The following is a 21,791-nucleotide window of genomic DNA, read 5'->3' on the forward strand; positions in this document are numbered from 1 at the left end:
GTTGTACATATTTCTAAGCGACCCTGGTATCTAAGCACTAAACATAGTTAGATATTACTATGGTTTTTCTATTGCCACCCCTCATGACTATCACCATTATTCTCTGTCCTAAGTGAACCAAAGAGTAAGTGGCACCTGTAGATCCACAGAGACATGCTCATGCCTGGACAAAATTTACCTTCTCTTCTGGCTGTTTATCCAGAGGTGGGCAGTAAGATACAAAACCAGGTCATACTCATGAACCAGTGCATGCACAGATATATTAGAGCACGTATCTCTTGGTTTTATTCAAAAGAAGAGGAGCCAGCGGAAACTTCACAATTCTGTGGCTCCTGCTTATGCTTTTGAAAAATCACTTTAAGTCTCCTTTCTACAGACAACACAGAGAACTATGCCCTTTGTCCCAAAGGCCACAGTACTAGATACTGGCAATCAAAGCTAGCACATGAGACTTGGACGTCAGCATTACAGTGCAGATGCACTGGTAGCAGCCTCCCAGATGACTTTAATTCAAGTGTCCAGTGCCAGGCAGAGAGTGTTCCAGGGTCTGGGGCTTATGGCAGGCAGCCTGTTCAGCACCCGTGGCCCCTCACACCACAGTCAGCTTGCTTCTCCTTCACACACAGTTCTGCAAACACACTCCAGTCCTGACCTCCAACACTGCTTATTGTGGGTTTGAATGTTTCTTGAACACCTACTGCCAGGAATTGTCAAAATGAATAAAATTGAAAAGAACAGTCCCACAGTGAAAAACACTTGATTCATTTTTATTTATGACTGACAAAAAGAATATACACCTTCCTACTTTTAAAGACTGTCAAATATAGAAATTTTAAAACTATATATACAATTCACAATCGGCAATGAATTTTAAAGCCAGTCACCTGTCTCCAGCTTCTGTCAATATGACTGAAGAAATGCTCTCGATCGCCTTTGGTATTCAAAGAGTTAGAAATAGAAGTTCACAAGTAAGATATTGTTCCTGTCTCTCCCTTCACTACCCAGACTGCTTTCTGATCTTCCTTTTGTCCTCAATCCTTTCCTTATCCTTTTCACCTCTCTTTCTCACTCTCACTCCGTCCCCTTGATCCATCAGACACAGCCAAGCTATCTGACACCAATGCCTTAAAGTAATTTTGGACAGAAGCAAAATGCCCTAGAATCCTTAGTAATCCTCCTCAGATCCATGTACTGAGCCCCAGTTCGGCTCTTTTATAGCCACAAACAGTCTTTCAGCTAGGTAGCCTGGAAACTGAAAGCTGTTTCAGTAACAGAGGAAGGACAACAAGTCCTGAAAGAAAATGAGCCTGCTCAGGAAGGAGGGGGAAAAAAATCCACATTCTTTTTCAGTGTTAACATTAATATAAGCTAGAATGAACAAATTGATCAATAAACAAAGGAGCTCTCTAACTGTAGTAAGTAAATGGGGAGACAGTCAGTTATGGGGAAGGATCTGTCCTTTTGTTGCAGTTGTGTACACTCAGCATCCTGATACAAGACAATGTTTTATAAACACCAGTGGTTTTGTGAATTATTGAAACAGCTACAGTGTTCTGTAGGCCCTGAGAAAAATGTCTTTCACCCCTTATCATTCCCTATTGAGTCAAAGTGTAGTTTTTGACATGCCAGAGTGGGATTTTTCTTTGTCCTTTTCCAGTACAACTAAATCGAAAGCCATATGGAATTCAGAGAAGTAAATAAAAAATAAAACACAAAAATCAATAGACTACTGCCAAAACCCTGTGGATCGTACTAAAGTCAGTGTTAAGTTACCTTTCATGACTAAGCAAGAATCTAGAAAAACTGAAAAGACTGCTTGTACCACACTGAGTTATAGAGCTGCTTTCCCCCAGGCTTGGTGTGTACCAGCACTGACACTCTTTCGGTACAAAAGGTAGATAGCAGTGACAGACTGGGTCCTAAAGCTATCTCACCTTTGAGAGGAAAAAGTACTTGACAAAATTATACTTCTCAGTGCGGCAACATAATAGATCCTACTCTTTGCAGCCTAATATAATCCCTTGTCATTCCACTATTTTCTAATCTTTTCATAGAATAATAGAATCACTTAGGCTGGAATATACAGAGCCAACATGAGTCAACACTTCCCAGGAAAAAAAAAAACAAAAAACCAACAACCAAAACCCACAGTTGAATACATCCAGGGAAAGTAATATCTGGTCAAAAGTAATTAAGGATTACCTTTAAGCTGTGAGTAGTTGTACTGAAAGAATGTAGAGATTTTTGAAAGGGAAGATGAAGGAGGAAAGAGAAGGAAGACGAAGAAACTCAGGAGTCAGAAGGTGCTTCTTTCTACCAAGGCCCATCAGATTTTGGCAAGTAGCAGGACATGGAGCCAGATACCAAGCACTTGCTACCTCAGGGTAAGGGCTTAATTCTTCCTCAGCTCTGCCTTGTTGTTCCCATAGTAAATCCCCAGGGACAATGGATATCAGAAGACTTACATTAGACTTACTCCAGCATAATGAGGAGCAGAACCTGACATCGAATTGTAGCAAATACATGCAGGTGAACTTACACATCTCCCTGCCAATGATGTTAGATCAGATTTTTGCAAGTAAAGAAAACAAAAGTTCACCCACTCTCTGCAATTAAAGTTATCAGCCATTTCTAAATCTACTAATTGGTATTTCTCTAGGAAAAAAAAAAAAAGAGATACTGTATGAGACTTCTTTTTAAGAAAAGAAAAGAGAAAAATCATCACTGAAGGAAGTAGAATATACCTGTTAGTAAGAGCTACAATACAGAATTGGCCAGCCCATCTCCTTCTCCCAAAGAAGCAATTTACAACAGTGAGAGAACGTAAGTCAGGGGATCAAACACAAGAGAAGTTTAAAAGCAGTTTTTGGCTGCAGTACTGATGCAACCTAATGGGGGCAAGAACAACTTAATGCCACACAAATCCATTTTTCTGGTAGGGCCATAAGGCTTTGAGACAACCTGACAGCTGATTCCACCTCTCTGGGGTGTCAGTAGGCACTGCTCTTTAGAAAAGCACAGCCTAGACTTAAGAAGCTTTACTCACTCTTACTTCCTTATGATGAATTACAGTATGTGCCACATCAAGAAGCAAAGACTTTCAGCATTGCCATGTCCAGTGCTCCTAGCATTAAGCTCTTAAAACAGACTGGAGGTTTTTTTTTTTAAATTGTGCTTCTAAACTCCATTTTTGCTTACAAAAAAAAAAGGTGTAATATAAGCTTAACAAATTAATTAAATTTAAATAAAAACACACTACCACAAAAGCCATGAGATTAGACAAGTTCATGATTTTGGAAATAGCTGATTTTTGACTGCTTTAGTCTGGTAATGACAGCTATTTGAGAACCTATCATGAGGGATATCATTTTCTATTGATATCTGTATGCCCCCTCATAATTAATGGGAAAAACAAATCAGGAAGAAGAGTGTATGAGTTTCAATTTTGCTTTGTTTTGCCAAAACAGGCATTGTCAAGGAGAAACTTGACCCTAACTTTTGTGGATGACTGATTTCAAAACACATTTGCTTATTCTGCTTTAACAACAGTCATTAGCTTCTTTCTCCATTACTATAGTATCGAGGTAAAATTTTAGTCTCAACCACTCCAGACATCTGCCTGTTTTAGCTCTTGACTAGAGTCTATTCTACATATGAAGACATATCTATAACCTTTAGCATGCACTAAGATATTCTATACCCTGTTTTCTTAAAAAGGCATTTGGCCTCATATACTCTGTCTACAACAGCTGCAGGTCCTCTACAAAGTAATATCAAAATCCATATATCCAAATAAAAATAAAAAAACATAAAGGAGTTTACTAGCTTCTTCCTCTTGCTCTACCTTTCCTAGGAAAGAAAAAAAACAGTCCTCTAAACCCTAACTATGAATTCTAAAAATATCTCCTCCTTACTATGTTTGTTCCAATAGATTGTTGTTCTCATTACTTCACTATTCTTCTCCAATACAGTTATTCTTTCAAGGGAGTAGTTGCTTTCCTCTCAGTTTTATATGCAGTTTTAACTTTTACTTATGGCAGTGCTTCATCCTTAATATAGTTGTAAAACATACCACATTTTGCCCTATTTTCATTTTGCAGTTGCTCTTTTTTTCTGAAAAGTGTAATCCTTCATGGCAATTCTTTAAACAAATGCACAAAGTCTTACAAAGTTTTAATTCATTAAAAATGCAATTCTCCGATCTTACACACAAATATAAGACAACTGTTAATCTGGAAAAAAAATTTCTGTTCTTAATAATGAACAATTATTTAATGCTATTACATAGCTGAAAAATTCTAAACAAACATTTTATTTAAGCGTATTTAAGATGGTTGGACCAGTTTTGCAAAACAGCTATCTGTCTTCCACTGCACTGTAGCTATGAAAAACAATTCTTCAGGACTTCAGTGGCCTTGCCTAGTGCACAAGTCAAGCTGATTTTTGCTGAATCAGGGTCTTAGTTCTAAATTATACCAATTTTTCTTTTTGCACTTCAGATTTCCTCTTAAAAAAAAAAGGAAGGAGGGGTGATAGTGGTGATAAGGCAGTTTGTTTATCTGTTCAGAAACACCAGAATAGTAGAAGCTCTGTCATTTAATAAAAAATAATAAAATTAAAAATAATTAAAAAAATATGAGATCTACTTTTATCAGAAATTTTCAATAGAGTTGTTCTGGTTAAGAGTCATTAGTCTTAAAAATAAAATGTAAACACATAATTTCCATGATGAAGAATAATAAGTCAAGTATTAGATTAACAGCGTAGTTACTTCCAAATGCTAGAAAATATTTACAGCATCATCCTGTGCTGTTAGTTTTCACTGCTACGATAACAGAACATTATCTGCAAAGGGGTACACTACAAATCCTTTCCTATTGCTTTTCACTTTAATCATGCCAGACAAGTAAGAGTTTCTATAATGACAAACATAACTTCAAAATATTCTGGGCCAAAGGTGCCAAGAGATTATGACAATTTTGAATAGTCTATATTTTCTTACTAAAACTAAAGAATTGTTTGTGTTTCCCAGTTCCTATAAAATTTTATGAAAATTTTATTTTGAAAATTATTATGAAAAATTAATATTTTGCTAAAGAAAATACTTACAATAATAATAGTATTAGTCCATTTTAGAAGCTAAACTTTACCCAGTATATTCTATTAATAAAGGATTATATTGCCACTGAAGTAAAGTATTACTCTCTCAGTACTTTTTAGTTGACATGACACTGTCATTAGCAGTGTAGCTTCCACATTAATGTATCACTAGAGATACCTGTATCTCTTAGTTTTTATGTACACATATATCCATATATTTCATTCAAACTACAATTAACCATCAATAGATCTGTATTCCTGCCTTTCATCCTTTTCTTCCTCATTTTCCTCGGTAGACCAAACAATTGAGAATTGCATATTTCATCTATTGCCAGTGCCTCAATAATTATGATGGAGTTATAAAGGAAATTATACACTCTGCAGATGATTAAATCAGCCTAAACATTCTACTCTCATGATTCATTGTGGCATGAATGAAGAGACTATATTCTTAGCCTTATATCTGTCCTGTTAATTTTCTTTAGCTTCATTTTTTTTTTTACCTGATACCTTTGATCCTTCTTTTGCTTCCCCCCCCCATCATCTGTCTCTCTCCTTTTTTTTTTCTAATTAGGCCACTTCTCCATTTTTATTTTTTTCTGTCCTTCTTGGCCCAGGTATACTTCTCTCCCTGCTCTCACCTCTTTTCCACATTATCTCTTTCTAAGTACAATACCAACGCCACATTTTTTTCCCTTTCTGATTTGTGAAACTCTTTCTTTCCTCTGTCCCTGCCCAGGCTTCCTACCCCCTGCCTATGCTTTTCCTTTCTCCTCTATTATGAGATATGGTCTCTCTTGTATTTCTAGCTCTTAAGTTAACCGAGCTTTTGGGAAAAGAAAACTACAGCTGTGGTGAAACAACATGGGTTTGTCCAAAACTACTGCTGGCAATTTGATTCAGTTAGAAGCTTTGTTTGTTTTGAAGTAATAGTATAATTGCCCTAAATCCCGGGAAATTAGAAAGCAAATTAAATAAAAACAGTAAAAAGAAAAAAAATCTCTTTGAGAAATGCACTTAGAGAAATACATTTGCCAGGAGTTTCATAGACTGCATATGCTATAGGTGGTTGCTTTTTAGAGGATTATAGCACCATACGGCTCAACAGAAATTGCTAGACTTAAGTGATGTAGACTGAAGTATCTCTACTAACAACAAAACTGCATGATTCAGGGGAAGAGTTAGTTCTTCAGGTATTTAGTTGTATGGTTATAACCCTCATACGTAACATCATACACCCTCTACATCTACTCAGTTCAGCTCTCTGACACCTAATGTTTCAAATCAAGGAGAATTTTATTATAATATTTATTCATAGTACTACATAAAGTGTAGGAAGACTAAGGAAAGTGATGATCAATTGGTAGTCATTTGTCAAGACCTTAGATAAAAGCACACCAAGGAAGAAATGCCATAACTGTATATTGAGTTTCCTACTTGGTCTGTCTTGAAGTATGCTGCATCAAGGCTCTTGTAACATTATCAGTACTTGTATTCTTTTGTAAACCAAAATTACACACCTGCACAATGCACCTTACTAAACACCTTCTTTTTCAAGACAACTCTTGAAACTAAATGTAGTCACTTCAATAAATCTTTCCTGATTTGGGTTGTACATTTTAATTTTCTTGTAGCCTTCTCATTTAATCTTTATAAAGACATTCCTATTTCTATTCCCATATTAAGCATATTATCTTCTCTCTAAACATCTTTTCTGCAGAACACCCATTGTTACAAAATCCTCTACTGTCTTATATCTTGCTACAAAAGACAAAAAGAAAAAAAAAAGACAGGAAGACTTCTCTGGAAAATTAAGCAATCATAAATTATTATTAGATTAATGAATTCTTTCAAATGTTGCCTTTAGCTTTCTTTTTGTTTTGCCTAAGGGAAGAAGTCAAAAATAGGCCCTGGCAAAGTAATCTGCAAAGTCAAACAGAGTTTTGTCGGATTAATAGCTTCACAATTTAATATATTTTCCTTCTTTTGATGATGAAAAATATACTAGTGAGGAATATTTCCAAAGTTAGGTATTCAAACAGAAGCATTGAGTCCTCAGAACAGTTAAACACCTTAAAGAAATCATAACGATCACACTGAGTACATTGAAAAGAGGCTAGCAGTTCCTAAGGCATAAAAGGTTTATTTGGGCATCTAATTTTTTGGCACCCAGTATTAGGGTTTTGAGGTGTAGAAATTATGGTAAACTTCCCAGAGAAGATATACTTGTGCAGCAGCATATTAATGACCTCACAGAAACCATTGCAGTCAATTGATGGTTTGCCATATCTCCATATTCAGTAGAAATGTACCAGAAAGCAATTCAAAACTGCAAAACGTGAGAAAGAATGAAGACTATTCTTTGCTAAAAAATAGCATAAGTCAGCATTGCATGAATCAAGAAACAACATTTCACACACAAGATCTAGAAGGGCTTTTTTAAAGATCAAGAATCAAATACATAGAATGTTTGACTGCATCTGAATCCTATACAGTGGATGAAGTTTTGCAGTTACCTGTAAATTAGAAGCAGAATTTGAAATCTTGTATCACAGTAATCTACAGTCTTCTTTAGAAAAACTCTTTAGAAAGCACAAGCTCTACAATAAAATTATATTCCATTCACTGCCCCTATATATTTTAGCGTCACTTTAAGATAAATAGTGCTGTGATAAGAGGAAAAAAAACACATTAACAGTAGCATTTCAGCAAAACTATTTTATTCTGAGAAGTTCTGCAGAAATTCCACTATGCCAGTTATATTTAATTGTAACATAAAAATTAAACACCATTTACTTGATGTAAAATTGAGATACTATGTAAATTAAGTAAGTTTCAACTCATGTCTTCTTACTCACATCTGTTGGCAGTTTAAATAGTTTTAGTGTCATTAATTGTTATAAAAGTGCAAGATTTGCTGTATGCTTGCCACTTAGGACCAAAGGCACAAAAGTCTAATTGAACTAAGTAATTAGTAATTTGTCATTTCCTATTGTCAGCAATTACTTTCCATTAGAAATCCTCACTGAAAATTCTAATTTGAAGTGAGGTTTGCATTTTATTGCTGTCCATCCAAATTAGTTTAAAATTGACAGCTACATTTTCATTTAAAAAATTAAAGATATTAAATATGCTTGAAGACACCAAGGCATATTCTACCCCATGTGTAGTTGTGATAACATATCTGGACTCATATGAAGGAGAAGGAAAATCCAAAATACTTCTTTCTTTTCTTCAGTTATGAACTATGTACCAGCACTATGTAGCAGGCCACATCAAACTCTTGCTCATGCGGATAGGGCCTTTAATTGGCAATTTAAATGGGTAACACAAACAGAGTATGACACACAAAATTCTATAAGGATTCACTGGATTTCTTACTCACTTTTACAAAAGGAACCAGAAACACGTATTGAAAATGCACATATAACAGGAATGGAACTGAATATTTTCATGCTTTGTCCTAAGGGCTTTTCCTTGTCGTTTTACTGGAAAAGCAATTTTTCTTTTGCTATTTTTCAGACTTGTTAAAGCAATCAGCAGTGTTCAGTTGCAAATGCTTATTGTGCAGCATGAGGCAGGAGTGCTGCAGGTTCCTCAGAAATGCACAGGACTGATTAACCATGAGAAGGTAGAGAGGTGTCAAATGGATATGTACCATCATTTCAGGGCTCATGATATGGAACTGCCTAGCAAGCAGCAACTTCATGCCTGGTGAAATGCTTCTGCTGCCCAATACAACCAGTCCTGAAACTAGGGGACACTAGATGTGCCAAGAGTCAAACTGGCTCAACTTTCTTGGCAGAAAGTCAAAAGTAATAATAGTATAAATTCATCACTGTCCTGGAGATCTTTTGTAAGCAAGTTACAGACCTGAACACAAGGAGCATGGGGGTTTATTTTTTTTAGCGTAAAAAATGTTCAAACCCTGAAATAAGATCATGCTTAGTTCCAGTTGACAAGCATTTCAACATAAAGCTAACAGTGTAGCAGAGGTTCATACTAAACATGATCAAAAGATACCAGCTGGATATCAGTTGCTATCCACTTGTAAGTAAGCCCCTCATAAAGTCACATACAGAACATAAAATTATATGATAATTTTTCACCATAAAATGGAGGCAGAAATTTGATGCTGAAGAAGCTGGCCAAGTGTGTAGTGGTATTTTAATGTATGAATTTACACATTTTGAAAACTATTAGGACCAGGGAACAACAGAATTGCACAATTGTGTGTCTAATAATGGAACAGTTATTAGAGGTAGTATCAAGCACATTTGCACTTCAAATGTAGTACTATGGTATATTGCCATCTTTCTTTTCTTAATTTATATGATACAATAATTAACCTTTAAATCTTGCAATGGTGATGAATTTCCCTTAAATAGTTATTCTACATTCATATTTCCTGAAAGCACATATCTTTCACTGAAACTCTCTCTGATAACTAGTTAATACACATCACAGATAACTAGCAATCTAGATTAAGTGCACGTTATTACTGTTAATTTGGAACATAATTCCCTATGAAGAAATATACCCACATGTTTACAAAAAGCTCATCACAATTAATGCTATGAGAGACAAAAGTGAATATTCTTAGTGATTCATCAGTAATAAATAACAGGCATTGTTCACAATACTTTCATAGCTGAAGTAGACTGTACCAGGGAACCTTTCAGACAGTATCATAGGCCTCTTTTCCTACACTGATTTAAGGATTCACTAGGAATAGATTTGTTATCTCTTCAGGGAAGAAAAATGAAAAAAAAAAAAACCAACAAAAACAACAACAAAAAAACCAACAACAACAACAAAAAAAAGGAGGTTACAAAAGAAAACAGAAGGGGAAAATGTCATCTGGACCCTCACACAAGTCCACTGAACTGGCAGAAACCTTAGTCCAACCTCCCACCCACCTTTCACTGCAATCAGTTTTATTTCATACTGTATTGGCAGAAGCTGATTATAATTAGATATTTGATATGTATTAAAGAAAAAACTGATCTCCAAATCTGTTTCCTGATTACGTGATTCCTAATTCCATGGGATGTTCAAACCTAGGGTTTGGAGGTATTTTCAGAATAATAAAGATAGTGGTTATATAGCAAACCATTATTCTGCCTTTTCTACGGCTGTGTTTAATTGCCAATAAGGCACTGGACAAAACAGAGAATTAAATTAAAAGTTCAATAAACACTGATCAATATTCTTGTAAATACCAAGTCTATAAAATGATCTCTTTAAATGTAGTTATACTACAGGTACCATGTAGATAATCTGCATTTGAATTTTATGTGCTGCTTGAAAAATCTAGTTAAATTTCTCCCCAGTAAAAACATTTTTAATCTAGGAATGCTGTTTAAAAAAAAATATATAAACCTGCCTCTATTCTTAAACTGTTGCTGTCTTCTGATTTCACATTAGCTCACAATCAGCTGAATAAAGAAGTCATCTTCTGTCTAACATGTAAATAAATCATCAGCTTCAGTTACTTTACCACTAGCTGTTTGTCATTCAGAAAAATAATGGTTAATCAATGACTAATCAATGAAGATGTGTAACGTATTAGTTTGCAGTCCTTCATCATCCTATTTTCCTCAATTGCCTGGGGGTTTGTGTTCAGTACTTACAGAATCGATTACAATTGTGAGTGATCATTCAGCTCATGTTGAGAGCTGTCAGCTGTGCTTTCTGCTAGGAGTTTTTACCATCCTGTTTAATACAAGATGCTAATATTTAGCTGCATCTGACAAGCCGGATACCGTAGCAGAAAATTTTATAAGAAGTGCTTAAGTAACTAATTGCAACACTACATGTCACTTGATGAAACTAAACTTTTCCTGACTTCACAATAATCATAAGCATTACTGACTTGCTGTGGAAAATTAAAGGAAAATAGCTGTCTGCTTGAGTCTGATCATGCCTGCAGGGAAGGCCTAAGAAAGGCAACTGACAATGATGCCTTTGTGCATAACTGCAGGGGGAAAACAGATAATTCTTCAATTTTCATATAAACTGACATTCTTCACCATATGACATTCATGTGTGCACTCAATTTCCTACCAGAGACACTAGAAAAGTTGGACCCACAGACTTTTGATACATAACAACATAAATTAATAACCAAGGTTTCTATAACGAAAGTCATGTTTCACTGCTCGACAAGACTATTTGTTTTGAAGCAGATTTAAGCTTGTCACCAACATAAGGAGAAAAGATTAGCTGTTGTTCCCACACACACCCCAAATATATTATTGCCAATGTATAGGTTTATTCACGTTAATTATTGTTTTCATACTTCTCTTAGAAAATGCATGTCAGTGGTAGTCATAGGGTGTGATGGTGGAAACTAATAATTGTTAATATATTTCATTAAATATTTAGAACTGAACAGTATCAATTAAAACGGCAATGCGTAAGTGAGCATTTCTAGTGGTTTTAGCTCCAACAGCTCCCTCTTGTGATTGAAATGTTAAAGCTCCCCTGCTAAAACAGCACAACATTTGGGTGGCAGGCTAAGATTATCGGCACTCTTTCCAAAGACAATATTAAAAAAAGAAGAGAAAGAGAAGTTGCTTTAGCAGCAAGTCACGATAAGATATCTTTCTAACGTAACATATTGCAATGTAATTCAATAATCAAGTTTATTATACGAATTTAATCTAGGAAAGTAAAGAGCAATTTCTCCATTAATTTAGGGAATATAACTCACCTAAGAATTCTTTTAATATTGTAGGATTTTCATCAGTTATCTTATTTTTAGCTAATTCAATAGGCAGGGAAGATAGCAATAGCTTTCAGGAAAGAAGCACTTTCCTACTACACAGACTAAAAGCTGCACTAATACCCATAGTACCGAAAATAATCAGTGTCTGATTTTAACATAGTGCATAGAAATAGTCCAAATACATCCTCTAATTCAAAACAGTCAGTGACCCATTAAAAATAGCTGCAAAGCAACATTATTACCTTGCTACAGAAAAGAACATTTGCAGTATTAAATGTTATTTTATTTCTGTGTTTTGGTCCCTCATCTGTACTGGAAATAAAATTACCTTTTGCAAAGTAATACATATACCATAACTTTTTTTGGTTTATATACAGACAGATTGATATAAACCACCAATTTCTAGCATGATCAAAGATATCACTGGTGTATTGCTTATTACTGCATGCAGCAAAAATAAACTGAATTAGGTATTAATTACAAGATTAGTACTAAATAATTAAAAAAAATAAGGCCTACAAAGTATGTGAAGCAATGATCTCCCTACAATTAACTAACAAGTAAATACCGTAAAGGACTAAATTAAATAGTTGTAAAAGCATGACAACAATCATTATATTTAGTTGACATTCACAAGAAATTGTGTTTAATTTAAGATCACTTGGCTAAGCTGTCTCCCAAGGATCTGAATAAAATAAAATACTGGTAGCTTGGTTGTTTTCCCCCTAAAATTTCCTATAAATATAAAGAAATATTTAGATATGGTCAATTCATCTTAGCAACATCTTTAACACCCACTCCAGCTCCCAGCCCTTCAGAATGACAACACAAGTAATTGCTCTAAAACCAAAAAATAAAGGAAACAACACTTTAAACCATGGATAGCATTGTTAGTGCACACCCCTATTGTTTCACATTTCTGAAGTTCCTCCCAAAGACTTAGCAAATAGGTAAAAGAGAACCATTTTCTCTTAGCTATTTGATGTCTACTGAATTGCCACATTTGGTTCAACCATTCAAGATAAGAACAAAAATACTCATCTGCTTATATCAAGTTCATACTTTGAATTACCTTGCTTTGTGAGTTGACACTTTTTCCTTTGGTCTGGAAGACCCCAGCTTATGCCAATACTATTGTCAATAACAGCCAGAGTATGGTGGCTATGTGGGAATAAGTTTTCTCATTTATGACTTTGCAAGCCAAACTGTTCTGATATTTCATTAAAATGAATTTCTAACAAACTTTTCTTAAGTGACATTGCTAATCTCTGTATTTAAAATGAAACCTTTACACCAAAACATCTAAGCAATCATATTACATAAGAGGACAAACACTAATTTTATCCAAAAAATTGATAAGCCTTATGAACTATGATATGATTCTTGATGCACAGAACATTTTTCTTTTTTTTTTCTTAAGATATAATCATCAAAACAATGACAAATGAAAGACTCAGAAAAGGTTATGACTTGACAAAGTAACATTTTTAAAACTTGGACACCAATCAAATTGATACAAGCATCAGTGATGCAACACTTTCTGACACTAAAGTCTTTACCACTGTCTAAAATATATAGAATAGCCTATTGTGATTGCTTAATGTCAACTTTTGTTCATAAACTCTTTCATAAAAGTGAAACAGGGAAAAATGATTTAAAGCAGTTCAATTTGTCTATTTACCTTAATCTTTAACTATTCCCATATGTCTTAGATACATGATGTATGACTCGCCATAAACCAATTTTTCAAAGATATACAAGATAGAAAAAAGTCAGGCTTCTAACATTTTATGCACTGAACTTTCAAAGACAGCTGGCAAAACAAAACACTTTTAGGCTTCAGAAAAAGCTTCAGAAAGGTTTTATGAAACATTTGCATCTCTTAAATAAGATACAGCTAAATATTTCTCCAAACAAACAACCTCAAGGGAGGAAGGTCTTCTTAAAGATTTGAATTAAACCATAAACTTGAGGACTGATATTTTAATAGAACAATTAGACTTCCATTTGGAAAGCGAGTGCTTGAACTGTGCATTCAGTTCTGAAAGCCAGCCTGTGACACTGTACATTACAAATCACAAGTGGTGTAATCTCACTTTTATGGTCATATGCATAACTCAAGGTACTAAGTGCAATGACTTTTTCTGAGTATTTAGTAGCAATGTTCACTTTAATATGCATCAGTCTGAAGCACGGGGTAAGGCAACACACGTTTGCTTTAATTTAGCAAGACTTTCACTGGTAATTTAGAAAACAAGAAACACACTGCACAACAAAAGTGTCTGACTTACCTGGAATGGTCAGCAGACTGGAGCAAGGTGATGTGTCAATTAGCAGGAAGTTTTTGTTCCATCCAAGAAGTTGCAGCATAGGATCCATTTGGGCATAGGGTCCCAGGTCCATGCAGGGTCCCAGGTAGGATTACCAAGAAAATGATTACTCTCACTTGAAAAAAAAAAAATTAAAAACAAAAGTATAGAATAAAAATTTGTATAGGCGGGAACAAGTTTAGCTTTCTTTTATACAATAAAAACGATTTATAATTCTGTATAAGAAACATAATCTTCCATTTATATTTTTAAAATTTCATTCACATTTTTTGTTTCAATTTGAAATATTTAAATAAACTTCTACATTAAAAGACAGAATTGTGATTTTGATTACCAAAAACAGTTTATCATCAGGAGTTAATGCTTTTCAGTTAGTCTAGCAACCTACATTTTTCTGTAATTTGGTATCATTATGCATTTTGAAAACATTTGGTATCAGTTAGAGATATCTGAAAATGGAGAGGGGGGAGCGTGCATAATTTTTCCAAGACTCCAATTTCAGAAACTTCACTGTAATAAAATGTGTTTGTGCTGAAACAAAACAAGGTCATATATGGGGGGGGGGACAAACACAAACACCTGAAACTTACAGCTTTAGAGAAAGAAAAATAGTTTTAATCCAGTATATGTATTTATACATACATTTTGAATCCTAGAATTAAAATGGCTGTTTTTTAGACTTCAAGTAAGATTGAGAAACTGACTGCAGATCATGTATACAATGTAGGGTCAATGCTGTATTGAATTTCTAGACCATTTTCAGACTACCTTCTGGCAATGGAAGCATTTTGACCACTGACACTCCCTATGGGTATATCTGACTATCCTGGTACAATGCACCATTCCCCATTATTGAATCTACAACAAACTGCTGTAGGTTATTCATTGATTGAGTGTTTAAGTGTATTCTTTGGGAGCAAATGGAGAATGAAATCTGTAAACAATCACACACACAAAATCAGCAGAATTCTTCACTTGGACGTGGTTTTCAGTTTCAGCACCTAATTATCTGTACTATTTGATAAAAACTCTGTCACTTTAAATAAAGATGCACGGGAATTTTGCATTTAAAAGTTATACCAAGTTACAAAGTGGAGCTGCACATTTTATCTCAAAGAAAAATTAAGCCATCATTGGCCAATGATGACTACATAGGGACATAAGGTTTAAGCACATCTGCCATACTTTATGCTAACATCTTTATCCAGATCAATTACAATACGCACTATCACTGTTAAATAACCAATATAGATGCAGACCACAGCTCTATAATATTCCTAATGGAGGTTAGAACAGATATTAAGAGCTACATTTTCATAAGCTCAAGCAATAATTGTGTGTGCTTGCACGCCTGTGCATATCTCCAATCAAGCTGTATTTTGATATCACAGGAAAATGTTCCTTTTTCTATTTTAACCTGTGCAAAACAGTCTTTTTCTCATATATATATATATAGCTCTGAGTTCATTTGTACAGTTTGTCTGCCACTATGTATTTATAGCTATTGCCCAAATGAGTTGTTCATACAGTACTACAGAGCTAAAAACACGAGAAAGACATTTGAAGCTTACTTCATCACAATGTCCACCTTTGATTTAACAAAAAAAAAAAATAAGAAAAGCAGTCATCTTGAGAATGAAATCATATGTCATATGATTTCAGCTTGAGAAACATTTGTATATGTCACTGCGGTACAAAAGCATAATAGAAAATTTACATTTCTTACCATTAAATCTTTAATTTTACCCTAAATCTACAAAGAAGCTTTATTACTCCCTACCATTCTCACTGAAAAACTGCAACTACAATAATACTTTTTATTTCAAAATGACACCCAAACACCAGGAACACAGGAGTCTTTCTCATGTAAGGTCCTTTCCATAAGCATAGCAAAGATTTGACTGTCCAAATAGTGCAGAGCTGAGTACTCTGGAGGAAAACACACAGTATGTTGAAAATAACTTTTTTTGTTCTATGAACAGAACTTCAAACTACACTATTATTCTGTTACACTGAAGTATTGAAGAAGGATGAGAACCTGCACCTCCATGCACAAAGATATTGTAATGTAAGTTGAGCATAACCATGTTTAAAAAAAAGTCTGATCTGTCTGTAAATCACCTAGGTATGCATATTCATAGACAAGAATATGTTTGAGTTAAGCACAGCAGGACTGCACAGGTATCATAATTCAAGTGTTTTAACTGCTCACCTACTGCAAGTCACAGAATCACAGAATATTCTGAGATGGAAGGGATCCACAAGGATCATTGAGTCCAACTCTTAAGTGAATGGCCCATATAGGGATCAAACCTGTGACCTTGGTGTTACTGGCACCATGGTGTAACCAACTGAGCTCATCTCAGTCCATCCATGCTCTCCTTTTCCTACTGGAACCCAGATGCATGTGTGTCTGTATTCAGATTGCAGGTTGGAACAAAGTCTTCAGCAGAGTTCCATTGGAGAGAACCTTAAGTTCACTGTAAATCCAGAAGGATTCCATTTAGGCAATCAGGGAGTAAAACTGCAAGTTGTACCATGGAGAGCATCTGCTCTGAAACTCAGAGACTCCCAACAGGAGCTTTTGAGTGGACATTCAAGTGTGTTATTAAATTGTGGCAAGGTATCAATTTCCTCTGCTGTCTGACAAGGTTCAAATTCATACCTCCTACCTCCCCAGGGGACAGCTCAACCATCTGCCAGTAATTCCAGCCTATCCTTTCCCTTCCATTTCATTGCAATCGTGTACACATACTTGATGGGTTGGTGTGGGACAGGACTGATTCATGTTTGGAAATCCAACAGTACCAGCCTCTAGATGCTTCCTTAATTCCATAGCTGTCCAAAGCTCACCCAGGAATGGGATTCCGTTGCAACCCATTACATGTATTTCTGTAGGAATCCTAGAATATTGTATCTGATCTCCAGCTGCCACTTCAGAAACATGCAGATTTCCCATAGCACATCCTTTTGGCCAAATGCAGGTATGTTGAATGCTCCAAGACTCTCTGAAACAGCACAAAGTATCTACACTTTGACACAGTCTACACTTAAGCCAGCAACAACCCATAAGGTTCCCAGGGCATCTCAGATACTAGAAGCAATCTAACCACATTAGCTTTCTTGAGATGAGATGATTAGTACAGCCAGAGTAGCCACAGCTATTGTGGTTTCATTTTTTTAGCCTGCAGTTCAGGTATCTCTTCACAACACTCACTGGACTACAGAGACTTACACACTTGTTCTGCTTCTAAATATGCCCAAAAGCATCTAATTACTGAGCACTGGACAACCATGGATTTGTACAGCCCACTGGAAAGCTGCTGTTATGAATGAGATTTCATGTACTTTGTATGAAGCAGTTAATGGATAAAACAAGCAGTCCGTGGAACAAGAAGCAGAGCACAGATTCCCCATTCCTAGCAGAATGCCCCAGTCAGGAGTCCTGCTTTTTCCCTTCAGACTAACACTTTTTTTTTTTCTGCAAAGAAGGGGAGGAACAACCTAGATCTAGTATGACAGTGAGGCCTCTCACTAAACAAAAAAAAAGGAGACATGGGTTTGAATCTGATATAGGTTCAAGTGTCTGCCAGTCAGACTTATGCTCCTTCTGCTGAACACCTCAAACCAGTGGACAGAAATTGCTTTCAAAGGAATATCGTGTTTTGCTTTTTTTGTAAAGAAACAGCTCCCAGTATCAAACATTCAAGAGGAAATTAAGGTTATAAATATCACACAGAGGTATATATTCAAGGTCTGAAAAATTAATGCAGTGCTTCAATACTGCTTGTAATCGTGATTTCTTATTGACTCATTTATATAGTCCCCTTATAGGTGTCTTTGCATAAAAGAAATCAGTAAATATTATGGTTTATGCTATCAGTAAATATCAGTCAGGCATGACAAAGTAGAGGTTTCATGCCACAAATGAGACACCTAAATATCAGGTATTTCTATATCCAACATCATAACAGCTGTAGTGTGCCCTTTAAGGGCATGTATACCTGCAGGTCCAAACACACAATTGTGTGGGCTATATAGAGGATTTGGAAGCACTTTAAACCTCACCTTGAATCCGCTGTGGTTGACTAACTTGATATTAATTCTGTTATGTTACAGGGCTTCCTTTGGAAGCCTTTGGAAATGAGAGCTCATGTCATCATGCAAATTTTAATAATATTTCAAAGTAAGGCAATCACAAAAACAGTTATAACAACAAGAAAAGTAAAAGTTGTTGGGTTTCTTTGTTCTTTTTTTTATGTATATGTAATCAATAAAGTTCTATAGCACTGGTAACTGATTTCTTTGTAAGCTCATCTGGTAACCTAATAACAGAAGTATATTTTAAAAAAATATCACTCTAGAGCTTTGTATTCTTGTATTTTAGCTGGTAGGTGAACAAAATTAATTTCTTCCTTTTTATACTAAATACATACAACAAAGCAAACAATATTCATAAAGAATTTTTCCTTTGGGACAGTTGTCTGCACATCCTTATCTTCCGAATTATATTAACATAACAACCCAGGGTATTCAGCACCTTTCTTCACAAAAATCCGTTATGTTCTACTTCCCATCCTGAGGAAGACATCAAGACAGCATGTAATCACCTCGTCACTGTTCCAGTTTAAGTGTGGTCAAAACTTGTGCTGTAAACTTTCAGAATGGGGCTTGGTCATTTAACATTTCATTCCCCATGATTTCCTTAATGAAGTTGGCTCTTCTGCAACATTAATTTCAAAGTTGCTTTGTTTTAAAAGTAGGGATTGCCTTATATGAGATAACATCAAAAGAGCCACAGGAAAGATGTCTGAAGTCAGTTGGAAGCTGGCAGGGACAAGGCATTTGCCATTAGGGCTGTGCTGGAAAGAGCTCACAATCAGGAAGTGGAAAGGCTTGAGACTGCACACGCTACATTAGCTCTGCTTCCTGGTGCATATGTATTACAACACAGCTTTGAAATATGGTCACTTCCTTTCCCAGGCATAATACGTACTTTCTATAGGCAAACACACGTAGCATCCTATGTTACATATTTCAGCAAAGTCTTCTAGAATGTCCATTCTAGAAATATCGTTTTAGAAAACTGATAACCAAGTGCGAACAACTGTTTTATGCTTTCATTCTACCAAATGCCTCACTACCTGCTCTCACCTCTTTTGTTGTGCCTAGGGGAGCCCTCACTGACAACTGAAAAGAAATTTGTAGCATAGTTGCTACTTATGTCCCTAAGCTGGCCGTGGCAGAGAAAGACTTACATCTTCAGGGAATACCACTGCCAAAAATATGTTACTAGGATCATCCCAGGCTTTATCAAGTATGTGTTAGTAGGCACTGTGTTAGGAACTATGGGGTAAAGGAAAAGTTTAATTTTCAGAAATAGTCATAGTCAAGAAAAAGACCAGTTATTTCACTTCCCTTTTTTGGGCTGAGAAGAATGCATGAAACACAAGAAACTCTTCAAAGACTATTTTGGTTCAGTGTAACTCCATAGCACCTGGAAGTTATTAACCACCACTTTCTTAGCAAGGAAAGCTTCTTCAGTTCCAATTATCATGGCTAGGAATTTTGTCCATCCAGTAAAATTCTGTAGTAAGGAAGACTGAAGGAACAAATCTCTTTATTAACACTCTGCTACTGCTTCTACGGAGCAATTGAAGGGAGAATGGCAGAAGCTGGTAGGAATTGCTGGAATCCTGGTGAATTACAGACTCATTCAGGTGGCTAGGGATCTAGATGATTTTTAGGGTCTCTTCCAAACCAAGTCATTCTATAATTTAGGTTGGAAAAATCCCCAAAGACCATAGAGTTCAACTGTTAACCTAGCACTGTCAAGTCCACCACTAAAAATTATATATATGTAGTCTAGTTCTCTCTGAACAACTGCTAAAATCTTTTATGTGCGAGACAAGACCTGAGAATTAAGTAAAAATAAGAATAACCTTAGAGTCCTATACCAGGAAAACTAAAGAGAAAAACCCCTCAGAAACAGCCTTTTGAAAGGACTGAGCTCTGATTCACCCCAAGCTCAATCAGAACAATTTCCTCATCCGGAAACTATTTGAAGAGAAAAACTGACAGTTAAAAGGAAAGATTTCTATATTTTTGAAACTTTATTACTTGCAATTAGTAGATTGTTCTGGGTACAAGACAGTCCCTCATTAATTTAAGAATCTTTTCCATGTTAAAGGTTTGTTGATCTTGCACCGTGACAGATTCAAAAGGCCCAAAACAGAATAAATGTAAGCATATACCTCTAAGTGGCACTAATGGAGAAAAGTAATTTTAGAAGCTAGACTATGACACCTGAATGCAATTAAGTGACTTCCAAAGATGCTACATTTCTTTTGTATATAGTATAAAAGAGGTGAGTGCATTTTTTTTTACATCACAGCTCAGAAAATAACTGTTGATCTAGAACAGCTGGAAAAAACTAGTTATTGACACATCAGTTTAGAAAAGCCTTAATGCAGAAGGACAAGGAAAGGGTTGCAGGTTTAACATTAGCATAGCAGAGTGACACTTATTGCAAACTTAATTACCTAATATGCATATTTGAAAGTTGTCTGAAAATTATCAGTGATGACTTATGGTAGTTACTGAAAAATTAACAGCTCCAACTGCTAAGGATGCCAGCGGCTGGCAGAGACAGTGCTTCCTGCTATCAGAACGAAGGAAGAAGTTGGTAGGAACATGGGCATATTTTGGCAAAACAAGGCAGTATTTTTGTTAGGGTACCTGGGGCAAATGGTGGGTAAATAGTTCTGATGGCAAATAACAGCTAAAAATAGTAGTTGGTAGACCTTGAAGAACTTTCTCTTCCTTTTTCTAATAATTCTGTAACTCCCAAGTTAGAAAGAAAAAGCCAAGTATGTCTAATGTGGTGGGCAATTCAGGAAATAAATACAAACCCACCTATTTGCTGCTCACAAAACTGACCCTTTACCAACCTATGAGAAACTAGTAAAAATAAATAAACTTTGCCTGTAGCCAGCTAAATGCATGAGGTGAGCACGGATGCCTGTGATTGATAAAAGATACAACACTTGGAAGCCTTGGAGCAAAGAGACTAATCCATGAAGTACAAACCAGAAGAAGAAAAAAAGGCCTCCCAGACCAGACTGCAAGCTCCTCCCAAGGATAGGAGCTGTATAAATTTTATCCCATGCTTTTTTATAAGAAACAACTCTGATCATGGCATATCTATATTATTGTCACAGAGGGACCTGCCACATAAGCACCATCAGCTGGCAAATTAGCTTAGTCAAGACTAAAAGGCAACATAAGACTTGGCAAGAGCTATTTTATTCTCCCCCAAAAATACTCAACTGCTTCTGCACTGATGTCAGATAAAAATTACTGAAAATTAAACATAAACATAAAATTATATACATGCTACTAAGCAACAGAAGTCAAACTTAATTATGCTTGGCTTCTTGGTTCAAATATTGCTTCCAGACATCAGATAAAACAATTCAGAAATTAGGAACTTCAGACTGAAAAGTTGCAAATATTTCACTAGAACTATTTACATGGAAATGCAACTGTGGTCCCAATAATCCATTCTTACCTATTGATTTCATTACCTAGATAATCTCCAAATACCAAGGCATGACACCCAGAGTCATACA

The 21,791-nt window shown here is 35.6% G+C and overlaps 2 protein-coding genes across 5 annotated transcripts in view; both read right to left on the minus strand.

Annotated features, from left to right (window-relative positions):
* The window catches only part of FIGN (fidgetin, microtubule severing factor), a 342,028-nt gene extending 327,891 nt beyond the window's left edge, over window positions 1–14,137 (minus strand). The window contains exon 1 of the mRNA XM_051787262.1: window positions 14,122–14,137. The gene's annotated coding sequence lies outside the window, so the exon portion shown is untranslated. The remainder of the gene's footprint in view (window positions 1–14,121) is intronic.
* Window positions 1–21,791, minus strand: part of GRB14 (growth factor receptor bound protein 14) — a 298,766-nt gene that overhangs the window by 180,160 nt on the left and 96,815 nt on the right. For all 4 annotated transcript variants that reach the window (XR_007904522.1, XM_051787279.1, XM_051787278.1 and 1 more), the window contains one exon: window positions 14,122–14,275. Coding sequence is in view for 3 of the 4 variants with exons in the window: in XM_051787279.1 (XP_051643239.1) it covers window positions 14,161–14,275 (115 nt within the window). In the remaining variant the exon portion in view is untranslated. The remainder of the gene's footprint in view (window positions 1–14,121; window positions 14,276–21,791) is intronic.

Source organism: Manacus candei, unplaced genomic scaffold (genome assembly GCF_025592945.1).
Source record: "Manacus candei isolate 608988 ecotype Guabito, Panama unplaced genomic scaffold, ASM2559294v1 h1tg000023l, whole genome shotgun sequence".
Lineage (NCBI taxonomy): Eukaryota > Metazoa > Chordata > Aves > Passeriformes > Pipridae > Manacus > Manacus candei.